This window comes from Leptodactylus fuscus, chromosome 1 (assembly GCF_031893055.1).
Source record: "Leptodactylus fuscus isolate aLepFus1 chromosome 1, aLepFus1.hap2, whole genome shotgun sequence".
NCBI lineage: Eukaryota > Metazoa > Chordata > Amphibia > Anura > Leptodactylidae > Leptodactylus > Leptodactylus fuscus.
The window spans coordinates 194,123,861-194,150,400 of record NC_134265.1 but is presented as its reverse complement, the minus strand read 5'-3'; the positions used below and the strand labels follow the sequence as shown (position 1 = coordinate 194,150,400).

The 26,540-nt window shown below is 43.3% G+C and overlaps 1 protein-coding gene across 1 annotated transcript; it reads right to left on the bottom strand.

The window, feature by feature from the left end:
• Window positions 1-1,294: 1,294 nt before the first annotated feature.
• F2RL3 (F2R like thrombin or trypsin receptor 3) lies at window positions 1,295-4,886 on the bottom strand. The gene is made up of 2 exons (XM_075264153.1): window positions 4,796-4,886; window positions 1,295-2,539 (listed from the first exon to the last, which is right to left on the bottom strand). Exons 1-2 carry the CDS (start codon window positions 4,884-4,886, stop codon window positions 1,476-1,478), a joined length of 1,155 nt encoding a protein of 384 aa, XP_075120254.1. The 3' UTR covers window positions 1,295-1,475.
• Window positions 4,887-26,540: the final 21,654 nt, after the last annotated feature.

Genomic DNA, 26,540 nt, shown 5'->3' with positions numbered 1-26,540 from the left:
TGGGGCAGACTCTCCCTGGCAGTGTTAGCAAAGCTCTATTAAAAGGAAGTTAGTAAACATTTTTGTTATACTCTTAGTTAATTTCATACTGCCTCCCCACCCCCAACACAATTGCAAAAATAAAATAAAAAAAATAAAATAAAGAACAACTTAATATTATTGTTCAAGTTTGGTTATGTATAGTGACTTGTCTTGGGCTCCTTCCCGGTTGTTACTGGTTTCACAAATCTGAAATGCTTTCTTTCAACTACTATCTTCATAAACTATACACCTGCAAATACCATCTTCTATCGGCAGATTTGACAAGATGAAAAGCACTACATGCAGTGCTATTTTTCTTTCCAAATCGGGGACCCAACAGACCCCATTGTAAATGTATCCAGCAATAGGTTGTGTTTCTGTTATAGATGTAAGCCATGATGCAAGTGTGAACAGATCCTCGAATACACACTTGGGAGTTCATTACTTGAAGGTCTAATGCCAGTCTTGGCATATGGAGGGAAACTTATTGGAAACGAAAATAACTGCTAACTTTAATATGCTATCCTCCTCCCAACAAATAACTTAATGTATAAAATCGTATGTTAAATTATATATAATTCTACTGTTTTTCTTAATTCTTGTATATACATTAAAGGTGTTGTTTTTTTTTTTTTTTGTAGCTTTCTTGCCAAAGTGGGTATATTTTGTTTAAGATTTTGGGCCTAGGGACAAGGCAAGAAAAAAAGGCATTAACCTTTGGACACTTTTATTAATACTGAAAATGTATTTTAATCATTCGCTACTGTCCAGCAGCATCTTTATGTGTTACTAGTGGAAGGTCTGATATAATGTGTTAGTCAATGCGCTGCTATCTGAGATGCATAAGCTTGTACTGTTTGTTCCTGGTAGATCTTTATATTAAATTGATTAATTTTGTATTTAATAAGTGCAACATTACTTAGTGTCCTCACACTTCTTTTTATGGCAATAAATTGTTTACAAACTCTGTTTTTTTGTGTATTTATATACAATATGTATGTAAGTCCGCTGTCATAAGGAAAGTGTATTAGAAACATCTGAAAGTAAGAGAGACTGTATCCTGAAATTTAGTGCAACTTTTTTTTTTTTTTAACTCTTCCAATAATTTAGGTAAAATAATTTTTGTGTCAAAGGTGTCCATAGGATTTAAATAAACAATATTTGAGACGTCACAATATGTATATGCCCAATTGTTGAAAATAAGCATTGGAATACAAAATGGACAATGGTAAATGATAGAAAAAGATTTTCTGGTAACATTATTGAAGAGCTCTTGAACACACAGGATATCAGGACAATGTAAATCACCGGTATGTCCTTTTCTTTTGCCACATCGCAGTACTTTGTGTTTTCATAGAAGGGACATCACTTGATTCAGCTTAAGCCACTGGAGTATTTGGAAGGTTCTTGGTATATCTACTGTCCATATTTTTTCACTTGTGAGCAGAGATATGTCACAGCACTGAATGGGGACGGTAGTTGTGGTAGCTTGTTGGCAGTGTCTCTTTGGAGGTTTTTACTGAAGTTATTGATATTGCAGACTTTTTCCTTAACTGGTTTCTCACCTTGTCTCGAAATTCTTCAGAAGCATAATAATAAACAAAAGGATCGACACAGCTGTTGAAGGTGCTCAATGTTAAACAGACCATATAGATTGCATATAGGTCATCATGTCTTTGGAGACAGTGCTCTGAATAATGCATCAAAAGAATGACACTGCTTGGGGTCAAGAAGATGATCACTATGAATAACACCAATGCACTTAATTTTACGGCATAGGTGTATTTCTCTCCACTTATTATCAGTTCACGAATTACACAGATGTAACTAAATACAATAATTACCAAAGGTAAAAAAAAGCACAAGACAACAACAGACATGAAATAATAAAACAGATATTCTGCTTGTTCTTGCTTGGGAAGAGCATCATGACACAATGTGAGCTCAGTGTCCATGAGGCGATAGGATTGTTGCATAGTGGCCAGAGGAATGGTAGATAATATGGCTATTAGCCAGCAAGTACAGCATATACTGGTTGCAAAAATCCTACTTCTGAATGTTCTTGAGAAAAAAGGGTGCACGACAGCCAGGTAGCGGTCAAAACTGATGCTCATCAGAAGCAAAGCTGAGCAGTACATGTTCCCATAAAAGAAGCTTGTCACAGCCCTGCACATCAGCTCACCAAAAATCCAGTTGTTTCCTAAATAATAGTAAAATATCTTAAATGGAAGAACCAGGATGAGCATGAGGTCTGCCACTGCCAAATTCATAAGGAACACTGTAGATGTCATCTTTTTGACTTTGGTTGCTAAAATCCACAAGGCGAGGCCATTGGCTGGTAGACCCACAATGAAAATAACAGTGTATATAGAAGGTATGAGCAGAACTGTAATAGAACTATCCAGGTGCCGTTTTGATGTTGCAGAAATCTGCAAGAATGTGTTGTTCATTTCTCCCTTGAAGGAACGTGGTTGTGCACATGATGCAGTCTTAGATGTATTTGTTTCATCTAAATAATCTGTGAGCAACATATAAAAACAAGTTAAATTCTGTGAGCACCTCTTCGAATGCTCCATCTAGTATCAACATTATGGGGAAAAAACATTCCTGTAACTGAGCCCAGCCAGGTTTACTTTAAAGGGGCTCTATCAGCAGATTTATGGGTTATGAGCTAAAGATATTCCTGAGTAGCCTTTAAAAAGGCTATTCAGGTGCTGCTATTAGTGTGTAAAAAGACCTCCCCTTTTTTAAATTTCCTTGGTAATCGATATGTAAATTAGCTGGATCGTACACACCCCAAGCCCCTCCAAGCCCCACCTCCTCCTGCTTATTCATGTCGGTTTCTATTAAAAGCTATTGAAAGCACGTGCGTACGCAATAACGCTCCCTCCGGCACGCTCCAGCGCCATTTCTCTATAGAGACCATTGCGAGCTGGAGTGAACGCTACTGCACACGCACGTGCTTTCAATAGCTTTTAATAGAAACTGATGTGAATAAGCAGGAGGAGGAGGGCTTGGAGGAAGCGATGGGTGTGCAGAAGCTATGACGCTAAGGGGTGCACAACACGCTCACCGTGCACGATCTAGCTAATTTACATATCAATTACCAAGGTAATTACAAAAAAATACAGGGAGGGGGTGTCTGTTTACACACTAATAGCAGCACCTGAATAGCCTTTTTAAAGGCTATTCAGGAATATCTTTAGCTCATAACCCATAAATCTGCTGATAGAGCCACTTTAAGGTTGTAAGGTTAAAAAAAAAGTAGATTATGAAGCGTAATGAGATGTTACATTGTAGCATTTCATGTCAAGGGATAAAGTAGTATGGCCTATAATAAGTCACACTATCTTTAGTGCCATGCTGTACATTTCATGCAAAAATTGTTGTTTCTTGGGTGGCAAGAGCCTATGTAACCAATCTGTGCCTTCTGGAATCTGCAAAGTAGATGATCTAAAAGAGCACATTGTTGGGTGGCAGTGTGTGTGTGTTTGTCTCTCTCTGTATACATATAGATATATATACCCAGCAACCAAATAACACCACGTATCAGTCCAGCAGCATAGGCTGGCCTTATGCAAAAGTATGCGCTCCATGAGGGAGATTTGGGGCAGTGTAGTTCCTGGTATAGTGGCATTGGAGAGATTGAAGTTGTTTTGGGGGCAACTTGGGGCTGTCTTGGAAATTATATGTTTGCCTTAAAGCAAGAAGCCTGTCCAGCTAACAAACTCTGCAGAGGCATGTCATACCTGGGAGAGGCCCAGATGCCAGTCTGGATGCTTGATGGAAATGACTACAATCAAACAACATGTGACTTGTGTGTCTTTGGATTGAATTTTCTGTGTGTTCTCTGACTATACTTTGACAGTCTTTATCTATTAAGTATGTGGTTGTAATAACTGGTCATATTACATTAATATTATCTTCATTTTGATATATGTATGATGATGCTAAAACAGGACACATGTTTATGGAGAAAATGTTGCTACTTGATGCCAATTATTGCCCCCAAATAACTCCTCTGACCTTATACATCTGCATACATAGGCATTTACATTTATTTTCCTATTAAGCGGAAGACAAGCTACTGCCAAACATCTCCAACTCAATAGACCCCATTCTTGGTCCCTAAGATCTGATCAGTCAAGAGACTTAGTAGAATGTTAATGTTACATCGCTGACATTAAATCTGATGTGTATGAGCAGCCTTATGTCTGGATATAGCTAATTCACTGGACTCCTTAGTGACTTAGAAATTATGATTCGACCATATATCATATATGTGTGTATATATATATATATATATATATATATAATCTCGAAGTGTATATTACCAGCAAAAATCAACATTGTAAATGATAGCAGTCATCACTCCAGGTATCTATAACATGTATGTAACATCTAAAGTGTGACCTTGTCTTTAAGGGAACACAGAATTTTCCAGTGACATGTTTACCCTAAGTGTTGGGCATACATTTGATGTCGTTTACAGATGTGGCAGGAAGCTACAGAGACTGTAACTTGCTATTGTAACATATTAGGGATATCTTCTCATGCATTAAAATTGTCATCTTAGCCATGTTAAACTTGCCAGTTACAAGACATAAATTATGGTCACTTTATGCGTCTCCTTCAACAGCAATAAGACTCGCTGAGCATTTATTTAGCAACATTATTATTTAGTTGTAGATTATATCTAGGAATCAGGCAGCATATTTCATATCAGACAATACTGATACAATACATCACAACAAATCACACATATCATACATACCATCATACTCTTGTATGGCTAGAGATCTGGCCCACAAAGCTAAAAGCAGCATGGGGATGGAAAGTGACCACAAGCAGCTGGAGAAAGCCATGATGTCAGGGAACGACTAAGAACTAAATAAACAAGAAATTTTGCTTCACTGACGATTATTACCCACTTCCTATGTACTCAACCTAAAAAAAAAAGAGAGGAAATATCATGGATGTGGGGGAGGGAAAGTGGTCTGTGTGAAACAGATGTAGAGAGATTTCTATTAGGAAGTAAAAAGAACAACAGTGAAACAAATAAATTTATTTATTCCCATGAGACCAAGGGGTGGTGGCATTTTATTCACGGAGCTGTCTATCTTTGAATTTTTTGTCACTATGGTAATGATAAAGTTTCTGCATAATTCACCAACTTTATAGAGAGACTAGCTGCTACCCGCGACTTCGTCTGCGGTGATTGTAGAAGTGTGTAAATCGAGTCGCAGGTGAAATTTTACGATCGGGTTTACACAGCGTTAACGCCGCGTACACATGACCGTAAACGTGCACCGTAAATAGCGCGGCGCAAACACTCCCGTAACGCGGCGCTCGGCGCAAAAATAAACAAATGAGCGCCGCGTTACGCCGTGTGAATGGACCCTTACATGTGTATTTGTAGACGTGTATTTTCAGCAAATACATGGGTGTTTAGTGGGTGTAAAGGAGAGCAGGGGGTGCGCTAAATAATGCAATGCATTGCAATAGTAATGTATTGCAATGCATTGCCTAATAGTGTGAGTGTATGCAGGCGTAATGTTTAGTTTAGTTAGTAGAGTGGGGATTTCAGAGGCGGGGATAGGTAATGTGTGTGTTTCACAGTATTGTTTTTTGTTTTTTTATTTTAATGCTAATGAGGTTTGCAGGCTGCATCCAGCAGCTTGCAAAACAATACCGTTGTACACCAGCAGGGGGTGTCCTGAACAATGCAATGCATTGCAATCGTAATGTATTGCTATGTATTGCATAATCGTGCCAGTGCTATTGCAGGCTATGTAGCATAGCCTGCAGCAGCCTGGACACACTGAGCTGTGTGGGAGAGCTAGCGGCTGCTATAGGAACCTTCGCGGCGGCAGCCGAGCCCAGGGTAGGCGGCGGAGATGAGCAGGAGGATGCCTCCGCGCAGCGAGGGACAGACTGGAGCCGCGGGACAGGTAAGAGAAGGCGGCGGAGGACGCAAAGTTGGCAGGAACCGGAGACATGACGGGGGTAGCGCAGTGTATGCGTGACTGTGTAAGGGAAGGGCTATGGTGAACTTACCAGTGTCGAGCTGGTGGATGGATCGTGCAGAGGAAACAGCAGGGAGGTGATAGCGGCAGCGGGTACTGTTGCGGGCTGGAGGCAGGATTTCGTGTGCTGCGGCCTAAGGTGGAGGCGTAAAATGGTGGTGTGCTGGTAACACGTTGTTTATGTCTGCAAAATGCGCATGCTCCTGTGAAGCAGTGTGGTGGGCGGTGGCGCGGATCCTCCCAGCGGTGGGGTCGGCAAACTTGGCTGGTCCCGAGAGTGACAGAGGTAGGCTCCTGCAGTATGGTGAAGGTGAAGGTGAAAGTGGGAAAGTATATGTGAATGTGAGTGTGTGGGGTTAGGGGCTAGGCTGTAGAGGGTAATGTGAAGTTTAGGGGCTTGCTATGGCTCAAAGTGTGTGAGATTGCAGAGATGGTGATGTGAGTTTTTTTTTTTTTTTTTAATGTAGATTGTGAGCCCCACATAGAGCTCACAATGTACATTTTTTCCTATCAGTATGTCTTTTTTGGAATATGGGATGGAAATCCATGCAAACACGGGGAGAACATACAAACTCCTTGCAGATGGTTTTATGCCCTTGGCAGGATTTGAACACCAGGACTCCAGCGCTGCAAGGCTGCAGTGCTAACCACTGAGCCACCGTGTGGCCCCTGATGTGAGTTTGTTTTTTTGTGGGGTTTGTGTGGAAAACGTATGTGGGTTATGGTGTTCAAAAGTAACCTATTGCGCAATCGTGTGTATTAACTATGTTTGTGGAAAATTTCAGCCAAATCGGTGGAGCGGGTTTTGCGTGATTGACCGCCAAACATCCGAACATCCAAAGTCACAAACCCACAAACTCACAAACATTTCACATTTATAATATTAATAGGACGCAGCCACCATTAGGATGGATGGCTCTACACGCCACAAAGAAAGTGAAAGAGCGGTATATTGACCTTTCTGAAAGAAACAGTTGGACTCTTGCCATATGGAGCAATACTCCTCTAGGAGCACTGTGGATGCAACATTGCTCTGCATAGATCTTTCCATCATGAGGTACTGGACACATTACTTGACCCTGAGGGCAGGTTCATCTTCTTGAAGCTATGAATTAGAGGCACAGTGGTCACTATAGCAGGTTGCCATCTTCCCTGTCAATGGTAACTAGTTTATTGTAAGGCCCTGCTCGGTAGGCTTGCAAAGTTTAGCAAAGGCTTTGTGATCCTTAGGGGTGACTTCAACTTTCTGTTCAACTCGTCCATTGACTGTTTTCTGCCACTGCCCCCCACCCTCCATGCATCTATGCAAACTAAAAAATGCACTATAGCATAATTGAATAAATTCCCTCCATAAACATTAATGAGATGTAAAACGTTTTTTACCTTCACCTACTCTATTGGTCTATTCAATAAAAAATTTTAAACATTGAGTTTTATTTTAAAAGATAACTTTCTGCCTACCTTCTGCCACCACTAGATGGAGCAGATGAGCATAGTGTGTTATTATTGAGTACAATTTATACGAGTGTGCAATAACCTCCTGTGCTCCCTCTAGTGGTGGCTGCAGATATATTAATATGTTGCTGTGTAAGGTTTCTAGAGTATAAAATATGATCTCCCAGCAATGACCAAATCTTCAGTTGCTTATCAAAGACTGACAGACCCATACAACCCTACAGTCTTTATCATGCAAGCTTTATTTACATTTAGTTAAGTTTGATAAGCAAAATATTTTTGCTCACATCGCCCTCCTTAAGCGTACTTTTCTGTAAATGACCTTAAACATATAAGACTGATCACTGCTTGATGGGGTGGAATAAGCATCCTGCTTCTTTCTATGAGAGAGCTATTATCATCCTTTAGCACACATCCTATAGCGATAATACAGAATGAGCCAGCCAGGAAACCACTGACATGTTCTCTTGACTCATTATATCCAAAAGCCAGAAATGTGCAAACAAATCCCCCACCAGGTCACTGTGTTGACAACTGCGGCCCCCTCCACCCGTTCTTCCCTTCTACTGGGAGAAACTAGAAATGCATCCATATGACAACCTGATCAGCCAGAGCAGAGGAATCTTAGATCTATTCTGTAATAGATATATACTGTATAACAGGATGTGTACATGAGATTCTTTGGGCGTTGTACAAGAACCAGGGGTAGGAAACCTTTGGCACTCCAGCTGTTGCAACTACAACTCCCAGCATGTATACTTGCTCTGCTGTTCTTAGAACTCCCATGGAAGTGAATGGAGCATGTTGAGAGTTGTAGTTTCACAGCAGCTGGAGAGCCGAAGGTTCCTTACCCCTGCGTGACTAGCTCCTTTCCATGTCAGACCACCATCATTCAAAGCAAAGGTGTGCTTATACTTTAAAGTGAATGTGTACCCCTGAATGCCATATTATTATCACATGTATGAAGTGGTGTAACTAGGAATGGCGGGGCTCCGTGGCGAACTTTGCAGACCCCAGAGTATAATAATTGGAGACCAAGAGGGGTATACAAACATAAAAAACACTGTCACTTACCTATCCCCGAATCCGCTGCAGTCCTTGGTGGTGTCGGCCATCTTCAATGATGTCAGGACGTCACATGACCCTGGATGCAGGTCCCGGTCAAGAGACGTCAGGGATGTCACACAACTAGGCCCGAAGCCTGTATGGAGCGCAGAGAGGTAAGTAACTGTGTTTTTATGTTCCCTTACCTCTCCCGGTACTATCCTATCAGTGTTGTGCCCATACCTATCTGGGGTCAGGTATTTTTTGGTATTTGAACTACCTTTTCCCCCCATTTATATGTATATGTTATTTGTGTTATTTGTATATTTTACTTATGTGATTAATAAATTTGATAGTTTTATTATAATTTTTGTGTGTAGGTTTTCTTAGTTTTTTGACGCCCCCAGTACTGTTTGAGCGCTGGGGCCCTCCCCCAGTGCTGCGAGAGAACTCATTTGTATACTGACGAAAACCTGGGATTTCTATGGAAAGGTGGCGCGGAGAAGACATCTAAAGGTAGGAGAAGAATAGCCTTTCTTAAGGCTATTCCTACGTGTTAGTGACAAAAAATTGAGTTTTAATGATAAGATCCCTTTAAAGGTGTCTGACTTTATTACACATCTATGAAACAGAAGAGTACCAATATAGTGCAGATATTATTGCGCAAAGTACACCAAGCTTAAAATGGTACAAACTAACGCTAGGTTCACACTAGCATTCAGGTTTCCATCCTTTGGGTCTGTTTATGGACCCAAAAAACGGAAACCTTATTCACTTAAAAAGCGCTTACCCACATAGCCCATAAACTATAATGGGGTCCACTGAAAACAGTTGGGGGGAAAAATTATCTTTTCTCTTTGCATATTTTAAGTGGAAGATTCAATGGAGACATTTATTTGGGCACATCCAATAAATGAGCTAGAATTTTGGCACATTGGAAAGTGTACAACAGATTTATAAATATGTAGAAGAAGGAAGTGACGAGACAGAGAGCAGCAGCCATATTGGCAGGATGAAAGAAGTACTATCTGTGATATGAAAAAAGTTTTTTGAGAGCTCACCCAATTGAGTTCAAATGGCTGCAGTGGAACTATTCCTCAGGGTGCACGGCACATCCAGAACTGATGGACGTCTTCAAATGTAGTAGCAAAACAACGAACACAAGCCGGCAACTTCTCCAAAGGTATACGATAAAATTTAATCTTTATTTCACGAGTACATACAAAAATAAACAAAAACAAAACCCCCCATAAAAAAAACGGTTTTTTTATGGGGGTTTTTGTTTTTGTTTATTTTTGTATGTACTCGTGAAATAAAGATTAAATTTTATCGTATACCTTTGGAGAAGTTGCCGGCTTGTGTTCGTTGTTTTGCTACTATCTGTGATATATTGAGTGTTTGTGGAGATCTCTGAAGACTTTCCTGTGCAGCTAAGCTGTAGATATATCAGCCTAGAGGCAGAGTGTAAAGACACAGTGCATCTAGTGGCCACATTACCAGAACTGTGATAAGTGGATAACCTGTGAAGCTGACATTGTGCCTGAGTATATGGCCACCTCATATAGAGACTCTCGCAGTACTGGTGAAGTACTGGACAGTAGCTGCAAACCCCGGCTTACATCCCAGCTCAGTGTATGGATTCTGCAGGACTGTCAGTGTGCTGAGCAATATCTGCTGTTGGACTCCATTGCATCCATCTGGTTTCCTGGCCTGCTGAGGAGAATTTCCTCACTTCAGAAATCGTGATAATCGTGAAGAGAAGACGCTTCAAAAGAAAAGAATGACTTTGGGCCCCACCACGCGCTTCTACAAACTGTAAACGATCCACTTGGACCACTGGGAAAAGGGTGGTGCGCACCCAAATGTGCAGTCAGGGTCAGTTAGGGATAGTGTTGTGCATATTGTTCATTCAGTGTCCGTACTGCACAAGCAGACATAGTCATAATGGAAAACATTGCTAAATCTACCTTGAATTATTCATCCTACACTGTGTATTTTGCTTGTCTTTCCTCTTGTTATTTTATTGTTAATTTGCCTTTATTAACCTATATTAAATACATTTTTTTCCTTTGAACTTCACCACCACGGCTGCGTTCATTTCTGGTTGCGGAGTCCAAACCACTTGCCTTGCTCTTGGTTCATGAATTGGTGTCACAAACAGGATCCGCTTACCAGAATGGACAGCGACGCACCTGTTAGGGGAGGAGGACTGCCAGCAGGAGCTATAATCAGTCAGTTAGCTAAATTTGATGGCAATAATATGTCAGTGAGTGTGTGGGCAGAACAGATACGAATAGTACAGTTGCTACAGGCATTAATGGAGAGAAACTCATGGCATGGCCAGCATCCTCCCCTGACCTCAACCCTATTGAGAACCTTTGGAGTATCCTCAAGCAAAAGATCTATGAGAGTAGGAGGCAGATAACATCAAAACAGCAGTTCTGAGAGGCTATTCTAACATCCTGCAAAGAAATTCAAGCAGAAATTATCTAAAAACTCACAAGTTCATTGGATGGAAGAATTGTGAAGATAATACCAAAGAAGGGTCCTACATTAGCATGCATTTTGGCCTGTTAAGATGTTTTTGATTGAAATAACTTAATTACTGTAAATGTGACCTCTTCATGCTACAAATGACCATTTTCAGTTCTTTACAACCTGTAAAATGTTTAGAAACTCTATTGTGCATAATAATGTTACAGTAGATATGGATTTTTTTAAATTGTGAAAAAAAAAATATCATTGGGAATTTTGTTCACTATAATTTGATTTATACACTAACAGCTGAAGATTAGAATTGACTGTCATTTGCACGGACCATTTAGGAAAATCAGAGAAATATATGATTTGCATAATATCTTGAAACATTGTACTGCACAGATCAGTTTACAGTGAAGTCTATGGAGAGGGTAAGAGGGAGAAATAAAATAGTCTATAGCAGTGATGGCGAACCTATGGCACGCGTGCCAGAGAGGGCACGCAGAGCCCCCTCTGCTGGCACGCGTGCTATCGCCCTGATCGCTCACTAACGGCGAATCCGATGCAGGATTCCCCGTTAGTGAGCGATCGCTGCCTTCAGCTGGTTGTGCAAATGCGCATCCAGCTGAAAGCTGTCAGTGTAGCTCAGTGTAGGCCACGCGTACTACGCGGCCTACACTGACTACAGAGTGTGACCTCTGAACAAGCGCGGGCGTGATGACGTAAGTCATCAGCGCGCGCAGTGAACAGAAGAGAGAACACCCGGCAGCTCTTCAGGTAACTATATTGTGTTTGTTTGCACTGTCAGGGGAGGGGGGCAACGGTGGACATTTCATGTTGTGTAGGAGGGGGCTACTGTAGACTTTCATGCTGTGTGGGTAGGGGGCTACTGTGGACCATTTTATGCTGTATGGGAGGGGGCTACTGTGGACCTTTCATGTTGTGTGGGAGGGGGCTACTGTAGACTTTCATGCTGTGCGGGTAGGGGGCTACTGTGGACCATTTTATGCTGCTACTGTGGATCTTTCATGCTCTGTGGGAGGGGGCTACTGTGGACCAGTTCATGTTGTGTGGGAGGGGGCTACTCTGGACCATTTCATGCTGTGTGGGAGGGGGCTACTGTGGACCATTTCATGTTGTGTGGGAGGGGGCTACTGTGGACCATTTCATGTTGTGTAGGAGGGGGCTACTGTGGATCTTTCATGCTCTGTGGGAGGGGGCTACTGTGGACCATTTCATGTTGTGTGGGAGGGGGCTATTGTGGACCATTTCATGTTGTGTGGGAGGGGGCTACTGTGGACCAGTTCATGTTGTGTGGGAGGGGGCTACTGTGGACCAGTTCATGTTGTGTGGGAGGGGGCTACTGTGGACCAGTTCATGTTGTGTGGGAGGGGGCTACTGTGGACCAGTTCATGCTGTGTGGGAGGGGGCTACTGTGGACCAGTTCATGCTGTGTGGGAGGGGGCTACTGTGGACCAGTTCATGCTGTGTGGGAGGGGGCTACTGTGGAGTATACAGGTATAATCCTGTGTGGGGGCCACTGTGGGCCAGATTGTACTGTGTGGGGGGCCACTGAGGGGCAGATTGTACTGTGTGGGGGGCCACTGAGGGGCAGATTGTACTGTGTGGGGTCCCCTCACTATGTATATCACACAGTATTTGTTTTATAGCAGACGTGAAATTAGTACAGGATGTAATAACATTGCACGGTAAACTATAAAACAGATCCTGTGCGATGTAAATAGTGAAAATTAATTGTTTAAAAGTACAGAATGCAGAGACCTTTACCTTTCAGTACAAGATCTGTAAAGCCCCAGTCACATGACTGTAATTTGTGGGTCCGCAATTGTGGACCCACAGAGTTTTAAGGTTAAATTGCCGTGTTGGCACTCCGTGATAATTTATTTGGTTTTGGGTTGCAGTTTAGGCACTCGGTCTCAAAAAGGTTCGCCATCACTGGTCTATAGCATTTAATAAGTCATTTCTCTTCTTACAGAGCTGTCTAATAAAGTGGTGTTTGTGATGTTGTTATAAGTATGTTCTGTATGTTCTGTTCTGCTTACTTATTCTGCTTTGTCTGCCTAGCAACAGTGAGGTAGTAATGGAGGAGGAGCTGAGCTTAGGGGGAGGAGTTGTTAGACAGGGAGCCATGATGGAGCATGGAATAAAGTGTTCTGATCTACAAGAGTAACCATCTCATAGTGGACTTATTCCAGAAGACCTGCATCCTCACTACAACACTACAATTGGCGACGAGGATTAAGAATAATCAGCTAAAGGTATTTCACTGCTACAGGAAACTGTGTACAAGACTGCAATCCTAGCACCAGCCATGGCCTGCTTACCCTCCTTTGCTGTATTTGATGTGCACCAGCCCCAAGCAAACTTAGCAGCATGCTGGAATAAATGGCTGAAACGCTTTGAGATATTCCTGCAAGCAATAAACATTACTGACAATGCAAGAAAGAAAGCCATGTTATTACACTATGCAGGGGAGCAAGTCTATGATATCTTCACAACTCTGCCCAATACAGGGGAGGACAGTGACTATGAGCTAAGCAAAGCAGCGCTAACTAAGCATTTCTCTCCATACATAAATGCAGCTTTTGAAATTTTCAAGTTTAGACAGTCAAAACAGTCAGCAACAGAAACCATTGATGAATATCATGTCCGCTTAAGACAACTTGCAGCTTACTGTGAATTTTCTGATATAGACAAGGAAATTCTGATGCAAATCATACAAGGTTGTGTGTCCTCTAAGTTAAGGAGACAAGCACTCAGAGATCCCACCATGACTTTAGCAAAGCTACTGGACATTGCACGTATTCATGATGCAGCAGAGAATCAAGCTAAACTTATAGAGAACACAGACTGTATACCAGAGCAGCCATCTTCTGTAGCAAAGCTCACTCAGAAGCCACATGTGCCTCACACACAGGCTGCAGCCTGCTACAACTGTGGAGGTCCTTATCCTCATCAGAAACCATGCCCAGCAAAGGGAGTAACTTGTCATAACTGTGGGAAACAAAATCACTTTGCAAAAGTCTGCAGATCAAAATCACAATCTTCTCTCTCTGCTAAACAAGCCTTGCCACAGAAAGTTCAGGCAGTGCAGTCAGTGTCCCCTGCGGATGAGCCCAGAAGCACCTGCTTATTCTCAGTGACTGAGGGGTCTCGCAATGTGCATGCAATGTCTAATCCCAAACAAGTCATCTTAATACATGGCAATCCGGTGGAGACACTGGTAGACACAGGGGCGTCTGTCAATGTTATTAGTCATGCCACTTATAGCCAGCTAAAGAACAAACCTGCTTTGCAAGGCACTAACCTGAAGATATATCCTTATGGTTCAGCTACTGCATTACCCCTATGTGGCAAATTTCAGGCATTACTAACGGCTGAAGGGAAATCCATCACGGACACTTTCTATGTAGTGGAGTGTTCTGCAGACACTCTTCTCAGCTGCAATAGTGCGGTATCTCTGGGCCTAGTGAAACTGGCAAACAGCGTAACACACTCTTCTGTCCAAACTATTATGCAGAAATATCCTCAACTCTTTCAAGGCATAGGAAAGCTGAAAGACTTTCAAGTGAAATTACACATTGACCAGTCAGTCCAGCCGTCAGTTCAACCTCACAGGCGCATCCCATTCCATGTCCGCAAGCTAGTGGAGAAAGAGCTACAAGACCTTGAGACAGATGATGTTATTGAACGTGTCGAGGGCCCAACTCCCTGGGTCTCACCAATTGTTGTTGCGCCTAAACCTAAGCAGCCTGGTAAAATCAGGTTATGTGTGGATATGCGACATGCCAATCGAGCCATTCAAAGAGAAAGGCACATTACACCTACCATTGATGATATTCTCACAGATCTAGATGGTGCAAAAGTATTCTCAAAAATTGATCTAAAATCTGGTTATCATCAGCTTGAATTGCATCCAGACTCCAGATATATCACAACTTTTAGCACTCATGTCGGTCTAAGAAGGTTCAAGAGGCTGAACTTTGGCATTTCATCGGCTGCAGAAATCTTTCAGAATGTTATCAGGCAGGTTCTTTCAGGAATACCTGGAGTCCTCAATGTTAGTGATGACATCCTTATCTTTGGCACAACCCAAGAGGAACATGACAATCACCTAGAACAAGTCTTTCAGAGACTGCAAACCTGCAATTTAACTGTTAATCCATCAAAATGCGAGTTCAACAAGACGTCATTGAATTTTTTTGGCTACATTTTTTCTGAAAATGGTGTTTCTGCAGACCCTGAGAAAGTAGCAGCCATAACCTCTGCTAGCCAGCCACAAAATGTCTCAGATGTTCGAAGTTTTCTTGGTCTGGTCACATACTGTGGACGATTCATACCTGATCTGGCTACTGTTTCTGAACCCCTACGACAACTCACTAAAAAGGATACTCCTTGGTCATGGACAGTTGAACATCAATCAGCTTTTGATACACTTAAGTCCAGTCTTTCTAGTGACGCGGTCATGGCCTATTTTGACCCACTAAAGTCTACTGAGCTCATTGTGGATGCCAGTCCTGTAGGCCTTGGTGCAATTTTAACTCAGGTGTCCAAAACTGGCAGTATCTCCACAGTCTCCTATGCGAGCAAGGCTTTAACAGAAACGGAACAGCGCTATTCTCAAACTGAGAGGGAAGCTCTCGCAGTTGTATGGGGATGCCTTCATTTTCATCTTTACCTCTTTGGTCGTCCATTCACAGTGGTCAGTGATCATAAACCACTCATTCCAATCTTCAATAAACATTCATCAAAGCTACCCCCACGACTTGAACGCTGGCTACTACGCCTGCAGAACTATCGCTTTCACTTGAGATATGAGGCAGGAGCTGGGAACCCTGCAGACTATTTTTCAAGACACTCTTCACCACAGTCTACCAAAGACGACTTGCCTGCCACTGTCTTAGCTGAGGAGCATGTAAATTTCATTGTTACACACTCTGTGCCAAGAGCAATGACCCTCGAAGAAATTAAACATGCGGTGGATTCTGATCCCCAACTTCACTTGGTAATTGACACTGTTCGGTCTAAGAACTGGAACTCTTTTCTAGCTGAGACTCGTATTCAACCGCAGGGTCAAACAGCATATTTGCAGGCCTTCTTTAATGCAAGACACTCTCTTTCTGTATCTGACTCAAACATACTACTACGTGACAACCGCCTGGTCATTCCTCAGAAACTTCAGAGTAGAGTGATCGATCTGGCCCATGAGGCCCATCAAGGTATAGTTAAAACAAAGCAATTACTCAGGGAGAAAGTATGGTTTCCTGGACTAGATAAACAAGTGGAAGCACTTATTGCCACATGTATACCTTGCCAAGCAACTACGGTGGACCATAGCCGAGCACCAGTACAAATGACACCTCTGCCAGACAATCCATGGACTGCTGTGAGTGTTGATTTCTGCACTTTGCCAGATCATTCCTATTTACTGGTTGTCATAGATGATTTTTCTAGGTTTCCAGTCATTGAACCCGTTTCCACCACCTCTGCAAGAGCTGTCATACCAAAACTGGACAAAATCTTTTCTGCATATGGCATACCTGAAACAGTGAAGACTGACAATGGGCCACCTTTCAATAGTGCAGATTTTCAGTCTTTTGCAACTTATCTTGGTTTTAACCACAGGAAAATAACTCCTTACTGGCCTCAAGCCAATGGTGAAGTGGAGCGCTTCATGCAATCAATCAACAAAACTCTTCGGATTGCTACCATGGAACACAAGGATTTGCAGCAAGAATTGTACAGGTTCCTTAGACAGTACAGAGCCACCCCGCACTCTACTACAGGAACTCCGCCAGCGACTGCGCTTTTCGGCAGGCCTTTGCGCATTAAGCTTCCAAACATCCCAGTAGTTCACGTCCAGACTCCATTGGTCCTCAATGATTCCCTTGCCAAAGGCAGGATGAAAAGATATGCAGATAAGAGAAGTTGTCGCTTCAAACAGCTGGATGTGGGAGACTGGGTCCTTGTTAAAAGGCTGAGACCCAGTGACAAGTTATCATCCCCTTATCATCCAGAACCCTTTCAAGTCACACATGTCAAAGGTACCATGGTTACTGCTCAACGCCAGGGTCATCAAGTGACACGAAATGTCTCCCATTTTAAAAAGCTTTGTGACTACAACCCAGGAGCAAGTGCAGAGGAGACAGATGATGAGGACATTTCACCAGGTACAACTGGTTCAGCAACACCAACAAGAGATACCGAAAATTCACAGACTGTTTCTGATAACGAGATGTCTCAACGCTACCCGACAAGGATAAGTCGAAGGCCACCAACGCACCTCAGGGACTATGTTCTGCAGTAAAATTTTCTTTTCAGTTCGGACCTTTTATTTATTGTTCATTTATAATGTTTGCATTTTATTTATTTTTTTATAAGAAGGGGAGAGATGTGATGTTGTTATAAGTATGTTCTGTATGTTCTGTTCTGCTTACTTATTCTGCTTTGTCTGCCTAGCAACAGTGAGGTAGTAATGGAGGAGGAGCTGAGCTTAGGGGGAGGAGTGGTTAGACAGGGAGCCATGATGGAGCATGGAATAAAGTGTTCTGATCTACAAGAGTAACCATCTCATAGTGGACTTATTCCAGAAGACCTGCATCCTCACTACAACACTACAGTGTTCACACTGCTGTCCGCCCCGGGGTGTCCGCTGTAAACCCCTGGGAAACCAGACAGCAGATGGCTTGCGAGCCGTTGGCTTTAACCCCTTCCCGCCGATGGCACTTTTTGACTTCCTGACCAAGCTCGATTTTTCAAAACTGACATGTGTCACTTTATGTGGCAATAACTTTGGAACGCTTTAACTTACCAAAGTGATTTTAAGATTGTTTTTTCATAACACATTGTACTTCATGTTAGTGGTACATTTTGGTTGATATGTTTTGTGTTTAATTATGAAAAAATTGGAAATTTGGTGGAAATTTTGAAAAATATGCATTTTATAAAGTTTGAAATGATGTGCATTACATACAGATAGTCAGACCGCCAAAATTATATCATAAATCTCATGTCCCAGATCTCTGCTTTATGTCGGCATCAAACTTTAGTCACCCTTTTAATTTTTACGGACATTATAAGATTTACAAGTGAAACAACAATATTCAAAATTTTCAAGAAATTTCCAAAACCCATTTTTTAAAGGGCCTAATCCAGTTATGAAGGCGTTTTGAAAGACCCTTGTATTAAAGCCCCCCATAAATCACCCCATTTTCAAATCTGCACCCCTTAAATAAGCCAAAACAACATATACCTAGTAATTTAACCCTATAAGTGCTTAACAGGAATTAATACAAAATGGAGGTGAAATTTTCAAATTTGAATTTATTTTACTAATATTTTCGTTTAGCCCTAGAATTTGCACATTCACAAGGGGTTAAAGGAGAAAACGCCCCCCACAATTTGTTAGGCAAGTTCTCCCGACTACCATAGTACCCCACTTGTGGGTGTAAACTAATATATGGACGCACAGCGAGACGCAGGAGGGAAGGCGCGCCAAAGAGCTTTTAGAAGGCAGATCTGGCTGTGAACAGTTTCAGGAACCATGTCACATTTACAAAGCCCTTGAGGAGTCAAAACAGTGGAAACCTCTAGAAAGTGACCTCCCCCCCCCCATTGTGAAAACCGCCCCCCTCAAAGAATTTATCAAGTGATGTAGTGAGCATTAGTAACCCCGAAGTGAATGTGTAAGCTGTGCGGAGTAAATTGGGCACACCAAATCCCATTCTATTTTCCCACTAGCTCCTATGACACGGATGGGGAAGAGGAGCATTCTGGGGGATCAGTGCTGATGTATTATCTCTCATAAGCTCTAAATATGGGGTGTCCCCTGAAAACGCTCGCACAGCTTATACATTTCCTTCTAGTCGCAGCCACTTATGTCCTAATGATTTGGTAACTTTTGGGGTTTTTGTCTTCACATTGTACAAGGTAGATTTTTATTTTTATTTTCTGGCAATGTGGCCATATGAGGGCTTGGTGTTTGCGGTATTAGATGTACTTTTCAATGCCACCATTTTCGGGCCTGTAACTTATTGACTACATTTTATTAACTCTTTCTGGGTGGGATGTAAAAGGAAACATCAATTCTGGCATTGCTTTTTAGCATTTTTTTTTTTCCCGGGCAGCGTACAGCATAAGTAACATGTTACCTTTATTCTGCGGGTCGGTACGGTTAGGGCGATACCTCATTTATATGATTTTTTAATGCGTTGCTATTTGTGCAGAATAAAATTCAATTCAGGGAAAAAAATCTATTGTTTTTGCATCGCCATCTTCTGAAAGGCATAACGTTTTTATTTTTCGCTAGACAGAGCTGGTTGAGGGCTTATTTTTTGCGGGAAGACCTCTTCTTTTTATTGGTACCATTTTGGTTTTCATCTGACCATTTGATTACTTTTTATTGAACATTTTGTAAGGGAAAGGTGGTGAATAATCATTATTTTTTGCGGTTTTCTACGTTTTTTTTTTACGACATTCGCCGTTCGGGTTAAATAATGTTTTAATTTTATTGTTCAGGTTATTACGGACGCGGCAATACCAAATATGTAAAGTTTTTTTCTATTTTTCTTTATTTTACATAATAAAATATTTTATATGGAGAAAAAAGGGATTTTTGGGGCTTTATTTATTTATAATTTATTTTAAACTTATTTAAACTTTTTTATTTTTACTTTTTTTTCACTTTTTTTTTCTGTCCCCAATTGGGATTGAAGCAGTGATCCGCTGATCACCGCTTCAATACATATACACTGCAATACACGTGTTACACGTGTATTGCATTGTATAGGAAGCTGTCAGCCTGTGTAGACGCACAGGCTGACAGCTTCATTTACGGCAGGATCAGCCAGGAGCGAGGACGGGGTAAGTGAAGGGGCAGACCCGGGGTCACTGATCAGACCCCGGGCTGCCCCCTACGAACACCGGCACCCCCCGAAACCGGCGCGGGGGGTGCCGATCGGCACCATATGACACTGTAACCCCGGAGGTGCCGGTGGTCATGTTGATCACCGGCATCTCAAGGGTTAACACCCGCGATCGGACCCGGTTCCGACCGCGGGTGTTACGGGGCATTGTCAGCCGTGTATTACGGCTGACACCCGCTGTGCATGGTGCGCACACAGTTTCTGTGTGCGCACCATGCATCCGCAGTAATAGTACGGCGGTTTGCGGGAAGCCCTTCCCAGCAGCGCCGTACTATTACGGCGAATGTCGGGAAGGGGTTAAAACCCATTCATTTTAATGTGTTTTCAAAGGTGGCCACCCGTGCACGTTTTCAGCCTCTCCACCTGGTGTCCGATTTTTTTCCACGGACAAAAAATCCTACATGGAGGACTGTGTCCACGGAAGAAAAACGGACACCAGACAGAGAGGCTGTAAACCCGTACAGGCGGTCACCTTTGAAAACCCATTCAAATGAATGGGTTTTAAAGCCGACTGTTCACAAGCCGTCTGCTGTCCAGTTTCCCCGGAATTTACCACGGACACCCTGGGGCGGACAGCAGTGGCAGTGTGAATGCCGCTTAATTCATCTGATAATCCAGGTCTATAGTAATATAAAACTGTCACTGTATAATGCTGAGGAGTCTCTCCCTCTCTGATCTCTCTGCCCACAGGATCTCTCCTGTTGCCCCTTCCCCTCCCTATAGAACTTTGTTGCCTGAACAGACCTCTGCCCTAGATTAAATCCATACACAGAAGGAAGGAAGGAAATGAGCAAACAGGAAACGTTACTCAATAAAACATATTCTAAAGAAGACTATTAACAACACTAGTAATTTATAGAAATAAATAATAAACATTCTAAAAGTTTAAGTAATAAGTATGTTTTATATTAATGCGAATTTTGGATCTATGATGATAAAATGTGGATATTCACCTTAAAAAAATCTTTTGCTAGGAAGGTATAGGAGTCCAGTGGGTGACCATACTTTAAAGAGGACATTTCACCTCCTGGGGCACATGCGGTGTAATACACCACTAAAAAGCCGGCAGTGCGCTGAATTCAGTGCTTTCCCGTTCTGTGCTCCCAGTAAAGAGCTATCGGTGACGGTACCGTAGCTCTTCACTGTCAGTTGGGCATTTCTGACAGTCATTCAGGAGCACCCTTCCTCACAACAGCATCTATTGCACTGTACTATGAGAGGAGGTGTTGCTTACTGCCCAGCAATGACGCTGAGCGGTGAGGAACGTTCCCTCCCAGTATTCGTCTATGGACAAGTACTATCAGGAGTAGGGGAGGCATTCCTCACCGCTCTCTCACTACAGCTCTATAGACGCTACTGTGAGGAACGGTGTTCCTGACCGATTGTCAGGAACATCCTTCTGACAGTGAAGAGCTACCGTACCGACACCGATAGCTCTTCACCTGGGGCACAGAACATGAAAGCCGATAGTGTCCCAGGAGGTGAATGTCCTCTTTAAGATGTCTATTAAGGATAAACACTTCCTCTGTATGAATGCACATATAGGGCTTGAGGTCACTTAGTAGGACTATCCACTGAACTCCTAAACCAGGAGAAAGCAGAGACTTGAATGAATAGGTATACTGAATCTTTTAAAAATAAACTATAGAAAAATCTGCACTTCCCCTGCTCTATAGCATGCTGCCTACAGATTGGACTACATTGTTAATATGACGGGTAACATATACAACGCTGCTTCTACCGTAATTGGCTATAGACTGAGGCTCAATTTTTGCTACATCAGTATTTAAAGAGGACTATTGTCTATTGTCTTCTGGTGACAACACAACCATCATCTGAATTTTTAACATAGCCAAACAGGCTTGCAGTCAGCCTTCCACTAAGACCCCATTACAGACTACCCCATCCATTCTGTACTCAGACCAGGTCTCTGGTTACCGAGTAACGCCTCCCTCCCTTGGGAATGCAAAGTCTCCAGTTCTGGATTTCGATCCAGCCTTCAATAATACATGTATGCATACATTAGACATTTTGTGCCAAGATTTCTCAAGCAATGCCTTAAGATCTTGGCTGTAGTGTGGCAGGCATGGCAGATAAAACTGAATTCCCTGTTGTCATACCAGCAGCACAATATGGTATCTCTGCCCCTGTGTGCTGGTAGGACAAGTGGAATTTTCAATCAGCAACTAATGAATATGCATGACTAGGCCCTATGGTAGGGTGCAGGGACCTCTCCCCCCACGCGTGTTTTTTCTGTCCTGTGATGGTGGGACAGGTGGTGGAGGTCTCTGTATGGTTTGGAAGAAGGTGTCTGTAAACCTTCTTCTTTTCCTTCTTTCTTTCTGTTCTAGCTTTATATTGCAGTCTTTTGTCTTACCTGCCTTTGCAGGTTGTAACTGACATTTTCCCATCTCTGGAGCATCTATACCCGTACGGGCGGTCACCTTTGAAAACCCATTCAAAAGAATGGGTTTTAAAGCCGACTGTTCGCAAGCCGTCTGCTGTCCGGTTTCCGTTGATGATCACACCATCTCATCTGATGATGAAAGCTCCAGTTCCAACAGACCTATATTCCTATATATGGAAAAGATGGGAAGGCTGCTGAAGTCCATCCAGACAGATGACCAGGATGTTGATGGGGAAACCTCTCCGTCCACCTCTGGGGGGCAGAGGGCCATTCCATGTGGATGCAGCTTTGGCCAAGCTGATGGAGACCGAGTGGAAACATCCTGAGAGAGCTCATCTTAGTTCCAGAGTGTTCAAGACCCTGTACCCCATAGCCTCATCACAACTAGACCAGTGGGGTTTCCCTCCCAAAGTGAATATGGCAGTTGCAAAGCTCTCTCGACATACAGTGCATATCCCTCTGGATAATGGTTTCAACTTACAAGACCTTCTGGACCGACGTGTGACGGGACCCTGAGGAAATGCTATTCTGTGGCCTCAGCTCAGGTCTCTGTGGCCATAGCCTCTACTACTGTAGTGGATAGCTTTGGTTCCTGTCTTGCTTTGCTAGAACGGGTTATTGACCCAGGGTCCCTAGGGACGTCATACTGTCCTCAGTGTCCTCCCTGTTTATGTCTGCTGTCTTCATGGTCAAAGCCTCCCGTCAGCAATTAAAAATAGCCTCTAAAGAACATGGCCCTATCCTCCGTGGCAAGGTGACCCTTCTGGCTTAAGCCCTGGAGGGCTGACACCTCATCAAAATTTGCACTATTCGTGCTTCCATTAGAGTCAGGAAGACTCATCGGACGCGGACTGATGATTTGATGGAGGGTCTTGTGGATACTAAGTCCTGCCCCAAGCCTCCAGAGGCAGACGGAAGGCCTCTGGTAGAGGGCGTGGCTCCACTCACCCCAAATCCCAGTCACAGAGGTGCACAAGGCCCTGGACATGGACGCCCTAAGGAGAATCCAAGGAAGAAATCAAATTTTTGACGGGGTCTCGCTTCCTGTGACCGATGTCCCTGTGGGAGGTCGACTCTCCCATTTCCAGACCATGTGCTGTACTCTTACTCTTATTCAAGACCCTTGGGTGCTGCATGAAGGAGAACAAGGCTACACTATCGAGTTTCCCATCCTCCACTCGACCGCTTTGTCACAACTTGTCCTCTGCCTGCTGCTAGTCAGTCCATCCTGGAGAGCAACATCCTCGACTATATCCAGGAAGGAGCCTTGGAGAAGGTTCCTCCTTCAGGGGAAGAAGGAGACTGGAGAATGATCATAGACTTAAGATATCTGAATCACTTTATAATGAAAAAGCGCTTCATGGTGGAGTCTATCGACTCAGTAACATCCTTTCTCAAACAAGGCGAGGTCATGGTAACACTAGACCTGAAGGATGCATTACTTGCACGCACCTCTTTCGGCCACACAGAAGATAACTCAGGATTGCCATCCAAATTTCCGGTCACAGAGAGCAGTACCAGTTTGCCGCCCTACCCTTCGGCATCTCTTCCGCTCCTCACACCTTCACCAAGGTGGTGGCTAATGTCGCTGCCTCCCTCAGATTTCAAGGTCTGTTCAGAGTTCCCTATTTAGACGACTGGCTCATAAAAGCTCAGTCAGTTCCAGTCCGCCAACAATGTCCACAAGATAGCCGTCTCCTTCCTCCAGAGACTAGGCTGGCTAATCAATTGGGAGAAATCTGAGGTAGTACCATCCACCCAGAGGGAAGCTCTAGGGTTTTGGATTGGACTCAGAGGCTCTGCAGATCTTATTGTCCACCTCAAGGAGGCTAAGAATAGAGGCGGCCAGCCGTTTTCTATACAGAACTTGGCGTGTATCCATAATAATTGAAATTAGAGCCCTAGGCCTAATTTCATCCTCAGCCAGAACGGTCCCTTAGGCTTTATGGCATTCCCGTCCGCTCCAGACGGAAGTATTAAAGACCAGGAACAGGTCTCTATAAGGACTCCACAAGAGGATCTGCCTTTCTCCCAGTACCCGTCTTTCCCTCAGAAGGTGGATATACCTGAAATATGGAAGGACCTTAGTCCAACCAGTTTGGGCTCTGTTGACAACAGATGTGTCCCAGTAAGGATGGGGTGCCCATGTGGATGCGAGGAGTGTGCAAGGTCATTGAAGCAGTCTGGAAGTAGGATCTTCCAACCAGAGGGAACTCAAAGTGGTAGACCTGGCATTACTGCACTTCACCCCGTATCTCATGGGGAATGCTGTCGGAGGCCAGGCGGACAACTTGACCACAGTGTTGTACCTGAACAAACAGGGAGGACCAGGTCCAAAGCTCTCCTGAAAGAAACAAATCTGATTTTTTTCCTGGGCAGAGAAGAACCTGACCCAGTTATCCGCTGTTCACATCAAGGGCTCCCTGAACATAGTAGCAGATCGGTTGAGTTGAGGTATTACCGCTTCAGGAGAATGGTCCCTCAATTCAGAGGTGTTCCAACAAATTGCCCAGATTTGGGGTCTTCCAGATGTCGACCTCATGGCAACCCGACTCAATGCCAAGGTGGAGAAGTTCTGCTCTCTGTATCAGAAGGACGATCCCTTGGCAGTGGATGCCCTGTCCATCCCATGGAGGTTCAGGCTGGTATACATATTCCCTCCAATTCCCATCATACCCAAGGTTACCAAAGGGAAATCTTCATACCAAAGGGATTGCCATAATCCCGGTTTGGCCAAAAAGGACTTGGTTGCCCAGCTCATACAGATGAGTCAAGGCGTGTACTGTAGTCTTCCCCCTTCCAGAACCTGGTCACTCAAGGAGGACAGAGATGAAAGGATCTGGAGAGATTCAACCTGACAGCCTGGAGGTTACCAGTCCCTACTTCTAAATAGCAGACTGTCAAAGACCGTTCTGAAGACCCTTGCCTGTGCCAGGGCAGATTCTACAAACAAAAACTACTAAAGGATTTGGGAAATCTTCAAGTTTTGGTGCCTTGGACAGGATATGACTTTCTTTGATCCCCCGGTGGGGACGATTTTCGATTTCCTTCAGAACGGTCTAGACAAAGGGATATCTCCTTCCACCCTGAAGGTACATGTTGCCGCTTTGTCCGCCTGTCTGGGGAGACGTTTGAGTCATCACCCTTTGGTATCTGGATTCCTAAAGGGGGCCATGAGAATTAAATACTCGGTGTCAGCCCCTGTACAACAGTGGGATCTTGGTACATTCCTGTCAGCCCTCTGCGACTCTCCGTTCGAGCCGCTAGAAGAAGTTGATTTGAAGTTTTTGTCTTATGAAACAACTTTTCTTTTGGCCATCACTTCGGCCAAAAGGGTAGAAGAGCTTCAGGCTCTGTCTTCAGAAGAACCTTACATCTCCTTCTTCGACGATAGAGTACAGTTACATTTTCGTCCGGAATTTAGGCCCAAGGTGTTGGTGTTCCTTGTTGAACATAAATCAACTGATTTCGTTGCCAGTCTGCTTTTTCTGCTCCCTCCTCTCTGGAGGAAGTAAAACTTCATACGCTGGATCTGGGTAGATTGCCCAGATGCCTTCAGATCTACTTAGAGCGTACGAGGTTCTTCAGAAGAACAGAAAATCTTCTGGTAAATCTGGCATTAGTTGCTGATTAAAAGTTCTGCCTGTTCTACCAGCACACAGGGGCAGAAATACCATATTGTGCTGCTTTTATGACTAAGAGAAAACAGATTATCTAAATAATCAACGATTAATAGACACCAGAACCTGATCACTGAGATACTGACTCAGTATATGGGAGATTTCACCTTTTGCTTTGCAGAGAGGGAAACCTGTAGAAAATCTGCACCATTACCTGCATGAAAACAAGAACATAATGCATTATTCGCCATATGTTTTTTTTTTTTTTCTGTTACATAATGTTGCGGAAAATCTGCAGCATTTCAGTCCTTTTTGTTCTTAGCCTAACAGATCTTTCTTCTCACTGAAATAGAACTAGCATGGCCATGTCCCAGGTTATGGAAAAACTTGGGCAAAGGCATATTTAGGAAAACAAGGTCATGCTGTGTGGTCAATGTAACCTGGGAATAGCCCAGAATTTGAGATGCCAGGGCCCCTTGCCAGCATCACATATTGTCTACTAAATCAGACATGCAAAAGAAACCTTAGAATTGAATGTAAATGC

What these genes read in the sequence shown, in the direction of transcription:
- F2RL3 (XM_075264153.1), bottom strand. Translation starts at nt 4,886, where the DNA reads ATGGCTTTCTCCAGCTGCTTGTGGTCACTTTCCATCCCCATGCTGCTT. An exon ending in AGCCATACAAGAGTATGATG is followed by an intron (nt 2,540 to 4,795) that starts GTATGTATGATA and finishes TGTTGCTCACAG; the next exon opens with ATTATTTAGATGAAACAAAT.